The sequence below is a fragment of the Erythranthe guttata genome, chromosome 5 (assembly GCF_056151865.1).
Source record: "Erythranthe guttata isolate IM_541 chromosome 5, IM_541, whole genome shotgun sequence".
Classification (NCBI taxonomy): Eukaryota; Viridiplantae; Streptophyta; class Magnoliopsida; order Lamiales; family Phrymaceae; genus Erythranthe; species Erythranthe guttata.
This window is the reverse complement of record NC_142537.1, coordinates 8369039-8390094: the sequence shown is the minus strand read 5'-3', so window position 1 is coordinate 8390094 and position 21056 is coordinate 8369039. Positions and strand designations below refer to the sequence as shown.

Here is a 21056-nt window from a genome sequence, read left to right as displayed (position 1 = left end):
TAAGAATTAAAAATACATGGTTAAGAAAAATATAATCATATGTTTGTTTCTTTAATTTTTTTTTAATTCAAAGGGCTAGTTGTTGATTTTAATAGTTATAAATATATATTGAATTTAAAATGTTGGATCTTGTTTTGCATTGCAAAATGTGATTCTTAAATTGTCAATACATTAACAAACTTTAAATATATAACATATCAACAATCAATAAATAATTAAAAATTGCAGCTGATAATAGAAATGAAAGATGTGAGATAAAGAAACAATAGTGACGATGAAAATTTTGAAGACTTATTGATTATAATCAGTGGCGAGTCCAGGAATGTGATACAGGGTGGGTTCAAATTTTTGGGGATACGAGAGCAGCGCCCTTGAAAAAAAATTAGGACTTTTTTGTGACAAAATAAAAAAATAGAAAAAAAAGAAGAAGAAGAAGAAGAAGAAGAAGAAGAAGAAGAAGAAGAAGAAGAAGAAGAAGAAGAAGAAGAAGAAGAAGAAGAAGAAGAAGAAGAAGAAGAAGAAGAAAAGGGCTTTTTTTGCATAAATTTGAATTTTGGGTGTACTAATTAATAATAATTGGCGCTTTTTTGCATTAACTTGGATTTTGGGTGGCCTAATTAATAAATATTGGGTGGGCTTAATAGATATATAGGTATAATAGGGGAATATTTTGTAATTTAAGAGTGGGCTTGAGTCCACCCTCCCAAAGAGGTGGACTCGCCAATGATTATAACAACTGATTGTGATTGCAACGTTGATCATTCGGACTTTTCAATTTATAGATGTTGATCTCGGACCTATGAATGGGATATTGTCGAAACTCACATAGAAAAAAGGAAGTGAGTTAGCCAAAAAGAAAAGCAACTTGGACAAAAACAAGTGATTTCAGAATTAAAAAAAATGATTAATAACAAAAGAAGATGATTAAATATAAATTAAAGTTGCGATGATGAGAAATACTTGAAGAATTGAAGTCATGAAAGAAAACAATTAAAACTATGAAGACAATAAAAAAATTATCGAGTTACGAATATTACAAAATTGCTAATATATATATATATATATATATATATATATATTCTTAATATTAATTAATACATACTCTATTATATATAGGGGGATATTTGACAAAAAACCCCCAATGAAATATCCTATTGTGACAAATTCAATTATTAACTCAAAAGTTGACATAAACCCATTCGATTCAAATTACCCAAAATACCCCTATTTACTATTACTGAAAATCAAATAAAAAACTAGGGAGATATGCAAATCCCGCCAGCTTAAGGATTAAGAGAAATCTCTTCCATAATTAACGCCATAGAATTTCGCTTCCCTACTTTCTCAAAAAATCCATCATCCCACTTCACTTTCACCACGGAGACACCAAGTTGCCAAGGATTTTCACATTTACAATCACAAAGGGCAAACTCTAGGCAATGGTAATAACTGGAATGGGCGAAATTCACTCTGCGCAATTGTGGATTTAATCAGTGGTAAGGGCGAAATCGACTATGCGTAGATTTAATAATTGGAAAAGACGAAATCCACTCTAAGCAATAGTTGATTTGACTTCGCCTCTATCGGCCACAACTCGAATGTGAGGGAGAATTAGATTAATAAGTATTGTGAATGTGAAGAGTTTTAAAGCCAACATCAACCACTAAACAGAGGCTCTGGCGCTCTGATGATCCAAATCTTTTGCTAACAAGGGGAGGATGAATGGCGGTGAATAGGTGTGAGAAGTCAGAACATCAAACTTCTGATCATTCCTAGTGAGAACATCATAATTTAATTATGAAAGATATTATGTAACTACGTATTTTTCAACTGTAATATACGTAAGATTAATGTAAGGGGCAAATCAAGAAATCTAATTAATTTTTATTAATTAAAGACATTTTGGATTTACAGTAAAATTGGAGGTCATTGTAAACACATGCTAATGTGGATTTTGTCAAATTTTCCCCATATATATTGAAAAAAGTTAACATGCCTCGAAATAAATTTTAGACATTTTAAATGTATAATATTATTTTGTTGAAAATCTATCAAGCACAATGCAAAAACAACAAATACATAGTAAAATTAATATGACACGTGGTACGCACGTGGACCAGTCTAGTATATATATATATATATATATATATATATATATATATATATATATATATAACACACCTGGTTACCAAATAAACCAGGGATAAACCCAAACCCGAACCAAAATCATCATTTGACATACCCCTTTGGAGAGGCGAAAGTACTATACTACACTTATGTGCAATTTTCGACCAAACTGTATTCAATATTTCTGGTCTTGCATTAGAATTTTCGTTAATTTATTATTATTATTATTATTATTATTATTATTATTATTATTATTATTATTATTATTATTATTATTATTATTATTATTATTATTATTATTATTATTATTATTATTATTATTATTATTATTATTATTATTATTATTATTATTATTATTATTATTATTATTATTATTATTATTATTATTATTATTATTATTATTATTATTATTATTATTATTATTATTATTATTATTATTATTATTATTATTATTATTATTATTATTATTATTATTATTATTATTATTATTATTATTATTATTATTATTATTATTATTATTATTATTATTATTATTATTATTATTATTATTATTATTATTATTATTATTATTATTATTATTATTATTATTATTATTATTATTATTATTATTATTATTATTATTATTATTATTATTATTATTATTATTATTATTATTATTATTATTATTATTATTATTATTATTATTATTATTATTATTATTATTATTATTATTATTATTATTATTATTATTATTATTATTATTATTATTATTATTATTATTATTATTATTATTATTATTATTATTATTATTATTATTATTATTATTATTATTATTATTATTATTATTATTATTATTATTATTATTATTATTATTATTATTATTATTATTATTATTATTATTATTATTATTATTATTATTATTATTATTATTATTATTATTATTATTATATTTTATTATTATTATTATTATCATTATTATTTATTTAATTTATTTTTAATTTTTAAAACCTGTTTGTTTAATTTATGTATTTTATTATTATTTTGTTTTAATTTTATTTTTTTTGATTCACAAAATTTAATTTTTTTTTTAAATCAAGATGTTTACTGTACTGAAAATGACTACAATAACTACATGTAACTGTAGTAAACTGTAGTAATTCATAGTTATGTTCTTTTTTTTAACCCCATATTTTTAGTCGATCAATTATATACACAAACGAATACTGGCTTATACAAAAGAAATTCATAAATTCCAACAACAAAAATTTACAAATGTCAATATTGTATATTATAAATCACCTCAGAACCAATAAAATACAAATCGAAAATACACAAATATATCCATATGTAACTACATGTTACTATATGTAACTGGTAATGTATAGTAATGTATATAGTCTGTTGAACAAAGCAAGTATAACTTCAACCAAAATTTTTGACATCTTCAACGAAAGGATCAATGCCCTTCATTAAGCTGCAATTGTATAATAAAATATATATATATATATATATATATATATTTTAGTGCAAATCAACAAAAATTAAAGAAACATCAAAACACTTAAAAACCAACAAACACTGAGAGAGAGAGAGAGAGAGAGAGAGAGAGAGAGAGAGAGAGAGAGAGAGAGAGAGAGAGAGAGAGAGAGAGAGAGAGAGAGAGAGAGAGAGAGAGAGAGAGAGAGAGAGAGAGAGCGAGGCCATAGCTGCGAACTTTAGATCAAACCATCAATAACTCCTCACCTCAACCGCTTCCTATCAAAACCCTAGCCGCCGCTAACCACCCAAAGTTCCGCGCTCACAAATGAAAAAAATTATAGAAATAAATCTGACAATAAAAAAATGAATTAAATTGCCATCAAAATATAGATCTCGTTGAGAGAAATCCAACGGTGGGTAGCCCGTCAAATTCAGACTGGGGAAACACAAATTACACCTCTCGTAAGGCCACCGTCATCGAAATATGCCGACTGAAAAACAATTGCATAAAAACATCCAGCACTTCAAAATGAATGAAATTACCACCAAAAGAAAGATCTCGATGAGAGGAATCCAACGATATTTGAACCATCGAATTCCGACCACCAGAAAGGGAGTTACGACTCCGGGAAACAATATCGCCGGTTAGAGACCATTGGGGCGGGATTTGGATATGGGAGTTGAGAGAGCAAGTTAAAGACCAATAAGAGTTGACTACGGTTTAAAACTGATTTAAAAGGGTATTCTAGGTACTTCAAGGTGGGCTAGGGGGTATGTCAAATTATTATCCAAATGGAGGGGGTTTGCACTAGGGTGTAACAATATGGTAGTTAGTTATATATATTTACGAAATGAGGAGGTTCTCCAAAATAATCCCATAATACACACACACCACACACACACACACATCACACACACACACACATATATATATATATATATACATATATATATATATATATATATATATATATATATATATATATATATATATATATATATATATATATATATATATATATATATATTGTTTTTTTCGGATAATTATATTGAAATTCATATTTCGTGTACATTATATTGATATAATATATATATATATATATATATATATATATATATATATATATATATATATATATATATATATATATATATATATATATATATATATATATATATATATATGCACGTTGCACCCCTGAATTATAACATATGTAACACATACCCTTTAAACTATCATTTGTAACACCTACGCACCTCAACATCACTCATTTTATATTTTAAAATTTATTGTAAATACATTGCGGGAAAACTGGCTAGACACCCCTTATCCTAAACTTATATATGTGGAGATCCATTCTATTAGAAGAATATAGGTGTAGGTCATTGACCAATAAAATTAAATTAAATTATTAATGTATTGACATAAATACCCTCAGTTAATATTAATATCCTCCCTCTCCCTCACCCCCTCTCTCTCTCTAATCTCTAGTTAATGTTAAAATTAATTCTTTTTTATGTAAAAAAGTCCTTTAATTATATATATATATATATATATATATATATATATATATATATATATATATATATAAATGCACTTTGCACCTCTGAAGTATGGCATATATAATATTTACCCCTTAAAGTATCATTTGTAACAGGTACGCACCTCAACATCAATTATTTTATATTTTAAAATTTCTTGTAAATACATTGCAGGAAAACTGGCTAAACACCCCTTATCCTAGACTCATATAAGTGGAGATCCATTCTATTAGATGAATATAGGAGTAGTTCATTGACCAATAAAATTAAATTAAATTATTAACGTATTAACATAAATACCCTCAGTTAATATTAATATTCCTCCCTCTCCATCTCTCTCTCTCTCTCTCTCTCTCTCTCTCTCTCTCTCTCTCTCTCTCTCTCAAATCTCTAATTAATGTGAATTTTTTTTCTTTACAGAAAATCTTTAATTATATATATATATATATATATATATATATATATATATATATATATATATATATATATATATATATATATATATATATATATATATATATATATATATGCACTTTGCACCCCTGAAGTATAGCATATGTAACACTTAACCCTTAAAGTATCATTTATAACACTTACGCACCTCAACTATTTTATATTTTAAAATTTCTTGTAAATACATTGCGGGAAAACTGGCTAGACACTATTTATCCTAGACTTATATACGTGGAGATCCATTCTATTAGATGAATATAGGTGTAGGTCCTTGACCAACCAAATAAAATAAAATTATTATGTGTATAGACAAAAATACCCTCAGTTAATATTAATATCCCTCCCCCGGCCCTCTCTCTCTCTCTCTCTCTCTCTAGTTAGTGTGAAAATTAATTCTTTTTTTCTTTAAAGAAATTCTTTAATTTTATTTCCATAAGTATCGTATAGCAATCTTCAATTATTAATCCTCTTGAGACCATATGTGTAAGATTTTAATTGTTATTTTGCATGTTCTCGGTTGTATTGCATTTTTTTTTATTTGCATTTTCTAATTAGTTTTACTTAACCAAACAACAAAATAAAAATAAAAAAATGGAACAACAAAATAAATTTACAACATAAGAAAACTAGAAATCGCAACTTATAATTGAAAATTAAATTGTATATTCATTATATGATGTGAAACAACTATCTAAACACAACCAATAAAAAATTGTAATGACATAACTTTGCTCATGGGCCAATATATTTACAAGAAATTGATTTTGCTTCATCTAAAAAATAAAAAAGAACATGAAACAACAAAATGAATATGAATCATGAAACAATAATTTTTTTTGGCGCTCTAGAGGACCTATTACATGTTAGCAACATCAACCAAAAAAATGGATCGTCTTTCTCTTTTTTTTTATGGGCAAATACAAGTTGAAACGCTCCCGCGAGCAAAATATTTATCACATGCAAGGAGTGACCGGATCGGAAGTTCGGCAATGGGACATTCACCTGCATTTGATTGCAGCGCGAAAAGAATGTAAGGAACATTGCTCATATTCATTCACATCATGAACTTTTTCACCCTTGATATCCATTTCACAGACGTACATATGCATTTAATATTCCGTATTCCTTTCTTTGATGTTGTTGAACAATGGCTTAGTCCTTTTTTTTTTTCCTTCTGCAGTGGATGTTGAATGCGAAACAAAAAAAGATAATGATTGTAAGTTACAAAACAACAAATGTAATAATTGCAAATATTAACAACGTCTAATTACAAACTACAAATACAAACACTGAAGGCAAACCGTTGTTGGTGCTAATACCTACACGCAAGTGCACGTATCGTACAAGTAATAAAGTGAATTTTAAGTCCATATATCGGTCCCACAGAGAATATTTAATTATCTAATCCTAGACGCTAAATTCTACCAATTGTTATCAAGCACACCCTACACAGTCGAAAGATAAACAATTATACTAAATTAAACTAAAGCAATTAAAGCAAATAAAAAGACAAAAGCAAGAAACAAATAATACGAAGATTTAATCAGAGAAGGCAAGCATAGGATTTTATTCTTCCCCCTATGTGATTATTACTCCCCAAATTCCTTCAATTATGCAAGTAATTAACACGGATTATTAACCTGAGATGTTAAATTAATCATAACCCGCTTCCACGTGTATTACGATTCTAATATTGTAGATTCAATTCATGTATTCCTACGCAATTAATTCTAGAACACAATATTAACCTCAAATCTCGATAATGGCTACCTAAGAGATTAACTATATACCTGCGTTAATAACACACATGCTCTTCTACCACAGTTCTAACTATAAAACCGGTCTTATGATTCATGCGATTAACAATAACATAAAAGCACATAAAGTGGCATGTTTCACGTACTTAATAAAACAAGTAGAATAAATAATCTGGAATTAAACTTGCATAAAATCATAGAATTGGGTTCATAAATCCCACATAGGGTTCAAAATAAAATCCTAGAAATAAAGACTTAGCTACTCGTGATTCTTATGATAAAGAAAATGAAATAAATAAATTAAATAAGAAAAACTATGCTTGGGTCTTCGTTGATCTTTTCTGCTCTTGAATTTGCGTCAAAAGATTGGTGCCCAATTGTGTGCTTGAATTGGTCTTATATAGGGTGGAAAACTTGGAGAAGAATGTAATTTCCATGTGCAATTAGAATTCCTTTACAGCGCCTCTACTTCTTCTCGGACGACCGTCTAGATTTGCAGTTCAAAAATTCCAGACGGCAGTCTCAATTCCAGAGACTTTGTTCTCCCATGAAAATATTCGGACGGCCGTCCGAATTCCTAGTGTATTTCTCGAACGGCCGTCTGGATTCTTATTCTTCAATTTTTTTACTTCGTCACTTTTTGCGCATATTTTCTCCAAAATTGCAATTTTGACCCTCTGTTTATCCAATTTTCCAATTTGTACCTTAAACACAATAAATCAACACTTTAAGCACCAATTATCAATAAAATACACCAGAAGCTTCAGTTAAAAGATATGATTAAGTATAAAAATATACACTTAACAAGCGTAAACGAAAAATAATAAAGAGTGAAGTACAAACTGTAAACAGTGAAGTATATAATACAAATACAATCACTAAATCATGAACTCTAAAGTGCGAACAAATAAAATAAAAAACACCAACTGCCCAAATAACTAATATAAAAAAAACTATAAATACAAATTCTTTCAGAAAAGAAAAAAAAAATCATTCCAACTTCTGATTTATTTTTTTGAATGAAATCGAAATTAGATTTTCACTTTAAAAAAATTTGGATTATTTCGAATTTATTTACACCACTAACATCATCTGTAGTCAAATAGGTTGACTTCTTAGTTGGGTAAATGACAATTTTCGAAGTATAAGAGAGAAAGGGTAAGTACCTCTACACAATGAACAAATCAAGATAAAATACATCAATCTATGTAGCACGGACACAGAAATGACGATACGGGAAAACGAGAAACGAACGGGGAAATGGCATGTCCCATAAGTATTAAAAATATAGGGGTATATTTATAAATATGCTATGTTAACATATATATGCTAATCGGTTGATAATAATCCATTCGAGACAAAAACTGTAAATACAAATTCTTTCATTCATGTTGTCACTAAGACAGACGAATAAAACTCTACAACGGAGTTTATTACAAGGGAGCAAAGTGCATTTTGCCAATATATATATATATATATATATATATATATATATATATATATATATATATATATATATATATATATATATATATATATATATATATATATATATATATATATATATATATATATATATATATATATTCCTTCTTTTATGTTGTCAGTAAGATGAATACGACTCTGGAATGGAGTTTATTTTGTTAGCAAGGCATGTAATCTGTTTTTAAAAGATAGTCTTTCATATGCGGTTGAAAATGGTGGAAGCCTTTTTTTTTCAAGAGCCAATTTCATCACCTCCAACACCCTTTTTCTCATCTGAGTAGGATTCCCGTGTACATTCTGATGCCAATAAGGGGGTGCAAATGGATGTGTGCAATACTTGCGGCCTACGATCTAACGAACCCTAGAAATGGTGGGCCAGTTGTTCTTGAAGGATTCAGTCAGTCCTCGAACTTCGAAATTTTGATCCCGACCTACAATTTTAGGGGAGAAATTCAACATATCCTTCGAAAAACTGGTGCATGTTAATAGTTTCCTGCACATGCCACAGTCCAGAAATCAAATCATTTCAACACTACATTTTTAAGGTTGCTAAAATAAAAAACGTAAACATATGTAAGAAATGATACTTGACATGGTTAATATAAAGGGTAGAGACGACATATATATTGGTCCACATTTCGGTTACAATGCAATAAAGCATCAAGAGAGTACAACAAATCATCAAATCTCTAGATTGAGAATTTTGCACGGAAACACAGAACACTAAGAATTTAGTATTTATGTTATTTTTTTCCTCTCGGGAGAGAACAATTACAAAAAAATAAGACGGTAATTGAGGAAAGAAGTTATACGAAGAACATCACGAATTTTTAAGAAAAATAATTTGGAAATAATTTACCAAACAAAACGATGCAAAATGAGCAAAAGTGTCATTCAACCACATATTTCACATAGTAGAGAAGTCGAGTTATCTTGCACCAATTTAAGCAAGTTGTTGACCCTATTGGATTTCACCAAAAATAACCCAGAAACAGGGAATGTGTGTTATTCTTCTGCTTGCACTAGGGGCATTGCATAACAATTTCTTTGTCGTTTCTGTGACACTGATGACAATTATTTGAGTCGCTTGTTTTCCTGTCACACCCAAAGAACCATGTATTAATATACGAACTCATTTTAAGCAATTGGTAGGTAAATAAAACATACTAGCCAACTTTGACTTTACCTCATTAGTCCTTGTAGATATGGACTCTAATACTTTCATTAGCAGTTACGATATCCAGGTAACTAGATATGTGGACTTCAACTCCAGAATCCTAGGACCACAGCCCCCCATGCCTTGAGGTGGACAAATAATGTTACCTTTATTTGTCAGTTTACAGTCAGAAACAAAGCCGTTTCTAACATCCTGACATATAACACAAACAAAGCTTGCACGAACAGTTTGAACAGCTTCGGTGAATATCAAATACTGATGATTTGCAGTTACCGCTGCACAACATAAGTTCTAAAATCAACATTTTGCATATTGGAGCAGAGAATTATCGAGAAAATAAATTGGTTCGAAATATCCACCATTTTTTCAGTTGATACTCATGGCTAAGGTTTGCTTTGGGAAGCCGTAGTCCTGCAACCGATAAGCCTGTTCGACAAAAAAAAAGAAAAAAAAATTACATTTAATAATAATTCTATTTGTTATGCGTATCTTAACCTAGTAATATCATATATGCAATTTAATAATTTCAGGTTGAATACTATCTTGAGGCACTTCGAGTTTCTTCTGTAACATCAAATCTAATATCAATAACGAGAAAACAAGGGTATCAAACCAATTTTCCACACGAAAGTATAATCCATATCAATAATATATTTTGTTTTTTGAATCTTTTCGTTGATGTCAAGTTTTAAGTCTGGCATAAAAAAATACTAACATGCAAGAACAAGAGACCATTTTAAGACGCTTCGATTTCGTTTGGAGGCATCAAAATCCATATCAGTAACAAGAGGATAAGAGATATCAAATTCATTTTCCAAACAAAAAGTGTAATACAGCCATACAGGTGAAAGTTAAAACCTCCTAACAAAAGTTAAAGTTACCTTGAATGTGGCACTGATGACAATTATTCGAGTCGCTTTTTTTCACCTGTCATACCCAAAGACAAAAACATGTTAACATAGGAACTCATTGTCCTCAGTTTTGAATATCTTCATTTATGAAAAAGTTGGTATTGTAGTGTATTAGAAGAGATCTACAGATCGGAATATAATCCTCTCAAAAAGAAAAATATAATGTAAGATCTGTCGATTAAGTTAATAATGATAAGGTTATTTACTAAATCATTTCGTGATTGATGACTATATATTTTTATCAAAAACAACATCAGATCCCTCTTGGAAACATGAATGTATTAATCAAAATAATTTAACTACAATAAATAGTTTAGAAAAGATAAACGCAGCAATGGCATTTGAAAAATTTACTCTTTTAATTAGTAGGAGAAAGTCGATAATTTACCTTTAAGTTGAGCTTGTTCATCTGCATATTACCAGTAGAGGATAATCTTCATTAATAACTCTACAAGGAAAAAAAATCATCAGAAAGAGAAGCAACATAACTACGACATGTAAACTTGTCCTAGAAAACTAATCTTCAAATCGAGATGAAATATTTATGATCTCATTCTAAATTCTAATCCAAAGTAGAAATGAATAAAACCTGAACAGAAAGATATGGATACACTAATCAACTAGGCGATGGGGAACGAAAATTCGAAAAATACAAAATTCAAAAACAAAAATAAAAAAAATTATGCGACTCAAAGCAGATATGTCCTCTGATTTTGAACCAGAAGTAATAAAAAGCCTCGAATCCATGGTTAGAAGATGGAAAACTGAATGTCGAATACAACTAAGGATATGGGAGGTGAGGGGGCAAGAAGAATAAGGAAAAAAATATCGGCATCATTTAAAAACTAAATAAAACTAAAAACTTACAAATATTAACACAAATCTCATCTGCTTTTCAACCAAAATAAAGCAAAATTCTTAAATCTGAAAAAATGATGAGAAGAAAACTGAAAGAGAAATAGAGAAATGGAGATATGGTGGATGAATTGGTGCACGGAGAATGCGTGTTATATAATGGTGAGAAAATCTGCCTTGATAAGGTCGGCACTCAATGCAGCGGTTCGCAATAAATTCTGCCTTATCCATCCACCAACTCACCAACTCAATTGACGTATTAGCATTAACAATTATTAGCTGGCAGCAGCAATATACGGATTCCCAAGATATAAAACATATTGGATGGGCTTGACAATACCTTACAACGGTTTGTGAATTTCTACAAGCAATTTCTTGGATTTCCGAATGAGAGTATCTAAGCCCAATATGCACTGCCAATAGGCCTGTTCATTCAGAAAACCCAAAATTAGAAAACAAAAATATCATTGCGACACTTGATACCCAAAACCAAACAATTTGGTTTGGTTCGGTTCGGTAAATTCATAAAGATCCGAGAGAACTGGATTTTCTGACAAATGAGACAACTAATTATATTTCATTGACTAAACTGAACAGCATGGAAATTATACCAAATATATTTTGGCAATGCTGAAAACCGATTGCCATTATTGGTCTTGATTGCTCCTCGGAAATTTCCAAAATTTCATCTTGGTCTTGATTGCTCTTCCAGCCTGCACCATTATTCTCTATTTAGATTCAGGATTACATGTAAAATTTCCATTGAATAAAAACAAAAACTTATAACTCGCATTCTCTTTGGTAGAAGAAAACAACAAAAACTAGCTAATAGTAAGGCATATCACAATACCAGGAATGAACATATATATACATGCAAAACTTCTCTTCAATCATATTTCCACAAGAGGAGGGTTTTCTGAAATGAGAAAAATGGAAACCAGAAATTGAATATAAATTCAAAGAAAATCAGTGTTACGATCAGTTGAGTACACTAAAACCAAAAAACCGGTACCAAGCCAAAACTGTGAAATATGGATAGCAGTTCAGTATTCGATACAAATTAAAGCTTTGTTTTTAGTTCGGTTAGTTTACCACAACGTACAAACATCTACCCAACTGCTAATAAGTTATACAGTGATATCACAGGTTAACATAGATCTCTGATGTTGTTTTGATGAAATGCATAAAACTTTGAAGCTCAACAAAACTTTTTTAGCCTCGATACCAAATTAAAACCAACGACCTATGAACTATTCTTTTGCACCTAACAGATTTTACTCTCTAAGCCATTTTCATTAAATCAAAAGGAAACAGCATTCAACACTTCAATACTTATTTCCAAACAGCGATGGCCAATACATACACGCAAATGTATGGAAGCTCATTGACCAAATATTCCTCTAGAATTTGAAGAATATCCATCAAATATATAACACCGTGAAAATGAAAATTCTTATTTTCCATTATCCACTGTAAGCTATATTGTTCAAGATGCAAATCCTGACTATCTTCATTGTTCCCCGCGCACAAGCCATAAAAATGATAGAAATCTGAAGACTTTTTTGGTTATTCGAATTTCAAGTGTTTTATAAGGGCACGTAATAAGTGTCAACAAATGCATGAGAAAATCAATTTTCTTCAATACCATAATTAATTGTGTTCAATAATTAAAATTTACATTACTGCAATTATCAAAGTCTTTCAGGAGAATAATTTTGCTCTAAAAGTATTTAGGCTTCATGATTTTTTTTGGGGAGCATCATGATAGTTATATCTTATTTCGTATTACAGGATTATGGTCCTACAGTTTTCGACAACTTCAGAGCAAATTTAGTTGTGGATGGCAGCACAGTCAACCTAGGACTGTGGGACACTGCAGGTAATAATAATTTATTTTCGACGTTTTTTCTTGTGTTCTTGAACACTGCAGGTAATAATAATAAATTATTTTCGACATTATTACATGATGTGCTGCTTCGAGCATTTTCTTACTATGAATTTGCATGATGAATTCAATATTTTTTGGGAGCATCATGAAAATTGAAAGAAAAAAAAGGGGGGCCCTTATCTTATAGTTTAATTAGTGTATTTATCTTTGATAGTACATCATTCGATGTAACAACCAGAATTGGTTCTTTATACAAAATTATCAGCTAGCAGTTATAGATACCAATTGATCATCATGAAGTTTGCAGAGCATTTGAATATCTTTTATAACAGATTGTGTCTATTATTGTACAAAAAATGTTCTTCCAAATGCATTTTTAACAATATTGCAGACTAAAGAGTAAAGATCACTTTGGTTAATACATATTTTATTGACTCCATAACAATCATCAAAATTACAATTATTACCACATCGCACAGATCTCTCTGCATAACTGAATACTCAATCGGAAAGATCTTTTTACAGTAATAAGCAAATCGTGAAGATTTCAGATGTATCACTATTTAATGGTGCAGAAATATTAATGTGATTTTTGAAATGATTATAAATATACCATTGCTTCAAAATGAAACAGATTAATGTTATAGTGCAGGAGAAAAAATTATTTTGTCAAAGCCGAAAACGCAAAATAAATAGTTTTTCATGACTCGGTAAGTAATTCATATCATATGTATACTCATTCTCAGTCGTATTTGAAATATGGAAAACACTTTTCTAACACCAATAACTTTGAAAGTTCAATAACACATCTCATAACATTCATTCTCTCTCATAACTTCTTCACAAAACAAGATATTCTAAAGTGAGAACTATAGATTTTTATGTTAAAAAATTTTGTCTTCGAGTATGACAGAGTGACTCAAACAATTGTCATCAATGTCACAAGAATGATGAAGAAATAGTTTTATAATGCACCAGATGCAATAAGAAGAACTATCCGCCATTCCATGCATTATTAAATGTTGAGAACTTTTGTTGTTGGTGACATTTTATACTTCAATGCTCAATTGTTTGACTACTAAAATCTTGTGTCATGGAAATTCTTCGGCTGTGACAATTTGGAAGCCCACGTCACAAGATTGGTTCCAGTCAAAGAATTTCCAGATGCAAAAGATATAATTTTAGTAGCTTAACATAAAACTGAAACACTGGAATGAAAAGTATCTTCAACAACAAACTTATTCACAACTTAGTGATGCTGAGAACGCAATAATCCTTCAAATTGCATTTGATGTATCTAACAACTATATCTTTACCACACATGTGACGCTGAAGACAATTGTTTGAGTTCATTTTCGTTCGTCACACCCAAAGACAAAGATATTAACATATAACATAGGAACCATTAGTTCTCACTTTTGAACATCTAATTTTGCAAAAACAAAATTGAGATTCGCTACTGAGGGGTGGATTGTGCAGTAGTGCATAGGACTCTTTAGGTAGTTTGAATAATGCAAAGAGAGATGGTTTGGTGAATATTGAATTCAAAAAAATTAATTTTCAAATCAAGATATACTATATAGATGATTTCACCCAAATCCATAGTAAAAGCTGCCATGTTTTCAAGAATTTCCCGAGAAATAATGAAAATTGAACGGAAAGAAATGGATGAGTAAATCAACTAGGGGAAGGAGGAACAAAAAATATAAAAGTCAAAATATATATATATATATATATATATATATATATATATATATATATATATATATATATATATATATATATATATATATATATATATATATATATATATATATATATATATGTCAAATCAGATGTGTCATCTGATTTTGAACCAGAAATAAATCAAAAGCCTTCAATCCAGAAAAATGGTTCGAAGATAGAAAACGGAATGTCGAATGCATCTGAGGAGATAAGGTCCGGGGACCAACAAAAAATAAGAAAGAAAAAAAAGAGCACAATCGAAAACTAAAAAATATCAAACACAAATCTCATCATTTTCAACTAAAGATAAAGCAAAAGCCTTAAATCTGAGAAAATGATGAGAAGAAAAGTAGAAAACTGAAAGGAAAATAGAGAGATGGCGATATGAGAATGAATGGGGGCAGGGAAAATGAGTGTTATAGAATGTGAGAAAATCTGCCGTGATAAGACCGGCAGTCAATGCAGCGATACGCAATAAAATTTTGCCTTATCCATCCACCAACATGCCAGCTAATTTAACGTATTAGCATTAACCATTTTTAGCCAGTATACGATTTTTCAAGATGTAAAATATATTGGAAGGGTTTGACATTACCTTACTATGTCTTGTGGACTCTTCATTAGCCATTTCTTGGATTTCCGAAGCCCAATATCCAATTCTAATAGGCCTGTCCATTCATTAAACCCAACATTAGAAAAATCGAAATATCAGTTTGCATTGCCAAACTTAATACCAAATCCAAAAAAAATGTTATCGTCGGTAAATTCGTCCAGATAAGGTAGAACTGAATTTTCTGAAAAATGAGAAAAGATATATAAATTTCTCTATGGCATTTCATTAACTAAAACCGAACCGCTTGTACTTGTACCGAACTTACTTTGGTAATGCTGAAAACTGATTGCTATTCTCTTTGGTATTTTGGCATTTCATCTCGATCTTGATTGCTCTTCCAGCCAACACCATTACTCTCTATTTAAATTCACGATTGCATATAAAACTGCAATGAATTACCAAAAGAAAAAAAAAAAAAAGAAAACGAACGTAAGAACTTACTAACTCACATTTTCTTTTGTAGAAAGAGAGAACGAAAACTAGACAATAATAAGACACATGACAATAACAGGAATGCATGTGTGTATACACGGAAAATATCTCGTTTTCAATCATATATGTAGAAGAATATTGAGCATTTATTAATTTTTCAAGCAATAGTACAAGATGATGGTTTTCTGAAAATGAGAAAAAGTGGAAGCCTAGAAGGAAATTAACAACAAATTGAATAAACATTAAAGCAGCTAACATTTTATGAATTCTTCGACAAAATATTATAACATTTACTAGATCATTGTGAAAATGATATGTATTATTTTTCATTCTCGACTGTAACTTATATTGTTCAAGATGCATATCTTCATTGTCCTCGCGTATTGGGATTTCAACTAATTGCAAATTGATGCGAGGAAATTGATGCAAACTCACATATAAAAAATTGATATTTGAATCAGAAAATATGAATTAGATTCTTGAAATGAAACAGTTCCAGATAAACTTCATATTAACATCTATATTTCGAACAAACTTGAAGAATAAGATAGTTATAAAACCCTAATTTTACTTTATTTTTTTATTTTTTTTGAGTAAAACCCTAATTTTACTTTATTTCTCCGAAAAAATTAAAGTTCAGTTTTCTGATTTTTTAATCTATATATATATATATATATATATATATATATATATATATATATTATGATTTAGCAAGATTGGACACATAGCATTAATTATATTAGTTTTGGGGTTTCCTTATTTAAACATGTATTTAATTTATTTTTAAATTGAAATTCAAAAAACCAATCTTCAATTTTTTTGTTCTAATGTTAATTAATTATTTACACTTCATATTTTTTTGTATTTCTTTTTTTTTTTGTTTTTTTTTTCGGATAATTATATTGAAATTCATATTTCGTGTACATTTTTTTCCGAATATTTTTTTTCGACAAAATAAATCAGTAGAATTCATTTGTTTCTATGCACATGATAATTACTTGATCATAATTAAGTTTACATTAGTTGTTGTTCATTCTATTAATGTATACATGATATCTCTAATAATTGTTTTTTTGTTTGTAAATGATTTGTAGATATGTACACTGCTAAGTCATGTATTATAAGCGACTTATATCGGCCACGGAAAAAAGTCTACGGATTTGTAGAAAATGTGACTACATCTTGAAATTTCAGAAATGAAAGATTATATTCATATTTATTATTCTATTATATTTTCTATAACTAATGTGTAATTAATAATACATTGTTCATTGATCAATTTTCGTGTAGCATATATTCAAGCAATTTGCATATGTTGTGGGATACATTGGCCAAAAAAAATAGAGGTTTCTTTGGGATTTATTCGAGGAAGAATCACGGAAGCACAAGGATGGAAAACAAAACAAAAATTGGAAATCATTTTGTGAAGAAAACTAATCAATTTTTGTTTATCACAACAAAAATGTCAATGAAGTGCAACAACAATAACAATAACAATAACAAGAATAATAATAATAACAAGAATAATAACAAGAATAATAATAACAATAACAAGAATAATAATAATAATAACAACAACAATAATAATAATAATAATAATAATAATAATAATAATAATAATAATAATAATAATAATAATAATCCAAAATTGCATCAACTTGAATTTGAACTTGTGACCATCTGAAAACATGCAAGAATACTTGCCATTAAGACACAACACATAATTGACAATAAACTAATAATACGGATATATATCACAAAGCTACAATTTATAATGGTTATAAAACTTATATAAATAATGTTAAATAAATTACTAATTCTCATATAATTATTATTATATATTAATAATATCCTATACTAAAAATCTTTATATAATATATTTTAAAAATCTAAGGAAATGCTGATCAACTCGTGTAATTTAAAAATGAATTTCGAAAGAATTTGAAGTTTGAATTGAATCGTAAATTGTAAAATTTAATTAAATCGTAATATGTGAATCAATTAAACTCATGTGTTTTCAATTCAAAAAAAAATATTCAAAGATTTGATCGATTAAGCTCAACTCATTTCAATTCGTAGACAATATTCAAATATTTGAATCGGTTAAACTCAATAATTTACAATAGCGTATTAATAAAACTATGTATAGTTAAAGTTTAGTATCCTTTTTTTTAATGGAATTTTATCATAAAAAATAATAAAACTTAATTCGTAAAAATCGTAAGATTTAATCGGTTCATGGTCAGATTAAATCGTACGATTTACGCTTTCATTCTTACGATTTTACGAATTAAATTATTATTTTTTTTGTTAAAATTGAATTAAAAGGATAATAGACTTTAATTATAAATAGTTAACTCGATTAATACGTTCTTGTCAATGGTTGAACTTAATCGATTCAAATTTTTGAATAATATTTACAAATTAAAAGGATTTGCGCTTAATTGATTCAAATCATACGCTTTAATTAGTTTTATGATTTGATTCTTAAGTAATTTAGGAATTATTTTTTTATGATAAAATTGAATTAAAAATGTATTACAATTTAATTAATAATAGTTAATTTGATTAAGACGTTCTTGTCAATAGTTGAGCGCGCTAATTAATCGATTCAAATATTTGAATAATGTTTACAAATTGAAAGGACTTGAGCTTAATTGGTTCATATATTACGCTTTGATAAAATATAACGATTTACGATTAGGTTCTTACATGTGTTAGGAATTAAATTTATTATTTTTTATGACAAAATTAAATTAAAAAGATACTAGACATTACTTATAAATAGTTAAATCAACTATGTAACACGTTATGTCAATAGTTAAGCAACCGATTCAAATATTTGAATAATGTTTACTAATTGAAAGGATTTGAACTTAATCGATTCAAATTTTACTATTTGATTAAATTAAATATTAAAAGAAAATTCACAATTTATTATTTGTAGTATATAATTTTATTTTAAAGTGAGAAAACTACTAATTGGAATGAGTTATAAAATTTTCTTCTTCTAAATAAACATATTATTTTATTTTTTTATTTGGATTTGTCACACTATCGATTTAATAACATAAGTGAGTTTGAATTAAGTTATGCATTTTTTTTATATTTAATTGAGCATTCTTTACATTTTTAAATGGTGGAGTTTATTAATAATTCTAATATTATATAATTAATGATAGATGTTTGGCGTATTGAACTGCAATTATTTATATTTTTCAAACTTTATTATATTAAATTTGTTAATAATTTATTTAATATTATTTAATAATAATGAATGTTGCAATTAATATTTGAATTAACAGTATTTATACAATTATGGTTAAATATATTACAATAAGTTAATGTGCTTGGATGGTTAGGAGTGATAAATGTATTAAGATGTCCCAAGTTCTATCCCTAATGAATGCATTTTTTTCGACTATTTATCAAATAAAACTCGGTCATAATGAATTTAAATTAATTATTTAATAAAAATATAGTAGGGGGCAAATTAGACAATTCAATGTTAAATATTTTATATTTATTTAATAAAAAAAATAATCGAAGGATAATTTGGTAAAGTACTTCATTTTTTAGAACATATGCCATGTTATTTTTCTAGGGTCCAGATTTAATCTTAAAAAATTAATGGTGATTAATGCATATCTCATAAAAGTTTAGAACACAGGCGGTCTCTGTTGGTCGAAAACCTACACGCAAGTGCACGTATCGTACAAGTAATATAGTGGACTAAAAGTCCGGACATCGAACCCACAGGGAATATTTAATTATCTAATCCTAGACGCTAAATTCTACCAATTGTTTTCAAGCCCACCCTACACAGTCGAATTTGGAAAAGATTAACTAAATTAAACTATATTAAAAAGCAAATTAAAAAGACAAGAACACGAAAGCAATAAAAAACGAAGGTTTAATCAGAGTAAACAAGCCTAGGATTTTATTCTTCCCCCTATGTGATTATTATTCCCCCAATTCCTTCAATTATACAAGCAATTAACCCGGATTATTAACCTGAGATGCTAAAATAATCATAACCCGCTTCCGCGTGTATTACGATTCTAATACTCTAGATTCAATTACTATATTCCTATGCAATTAATTCTAGAACACAGCATTAAGCACAAATCTCAATAATGGCTACCTAAGAGATTAACTATATTCCTATGTTAATACCACAAAGGCTCTTCTACCACAGTTCTAATTATTAACCCGATCTTCCGATTCATGCGATTAACAATAACATAAAAGCACATAAGTTGATCAAGTTCATGCACTTAATAAAACAAGTAGAAGAAATAATCCGGAATTAAAACTTGCATAAAATCATAGAATTGGGTTCATAAATCCCACATAGGGTTCCAAATAAAATCCTAGAAATAAGTAGTTTAGCTACTCATGATTAAATCAAAAACGCAAATAAAATAAATCATAGACGATAAATATTTGCTTGGAGTCTTCGAATTCTTCGTCTTTGTTATTGCTTTGTTGCTCTTGAAATTGCGTGAAAAAAAGATCCCTAATTGTGTGCTTGGCTTGGTCTTATATAGGGTGAAAAACTTGGGGAAGAAGGCAGTTTCCTTGTGCAATTAAGATTCCTTCACTGCGCTATTTCGACCATCCGGACGGCCGT

General features: G+C 28.4%; 1 protein-coding gene across 4 annotated transcripts; it reads right to left on the bottom strand.

Moving 5' to 3' along the window:
• Positions 1-10008: 10008 nt before the first annotated feature.
• Positions 10009-16396, bottom strand: LOC105954139 (uncharacterized). Of its 4 annotated transcripts, XM_088818763.1 has the most exons (9): positions 16257-16395; positions 15974-16046; positions 12616-12681; positions 12377-12478; positions 12106-12190; positions 11299-11358; positions 10881-10926; positions 10362-10425; positions 10009-10276 (listed from the first exon to the last, which is right to left on the bottom strand). In XM_088818763.1, exons 6-9 carry the CDS (start codon positions 11323-11325, stop codon positions 10054-10056), a joined length of 360 nt encoding a protein of 119 aa, XP_088674889.1. In that variant the 5' UTR covers positions 11326-11358; positions 12106-12190; positions 12377-12478; positions 12616-12681; positions 15974-16046; positions 16257-16395; the 3' UTR covers positions 10009-10053. The 4 variants fall into 4 exon arrangements, with proteins under 4 accessions (XP_088674889.1, XP_088674891.1, XP_088674888.1 ...); XM_088818765.1 differs by lacking the exon at positions 12616-12681 and having other exon boundaries at positions 10009-10274; positions 10359-10425; positions 16257-16396; XM_088818762.1 differs by lacking the exon at positions 12616-12681.
• Between the last annotated feature and the right edge of the window lie 4660 nt (positions 16397-21056).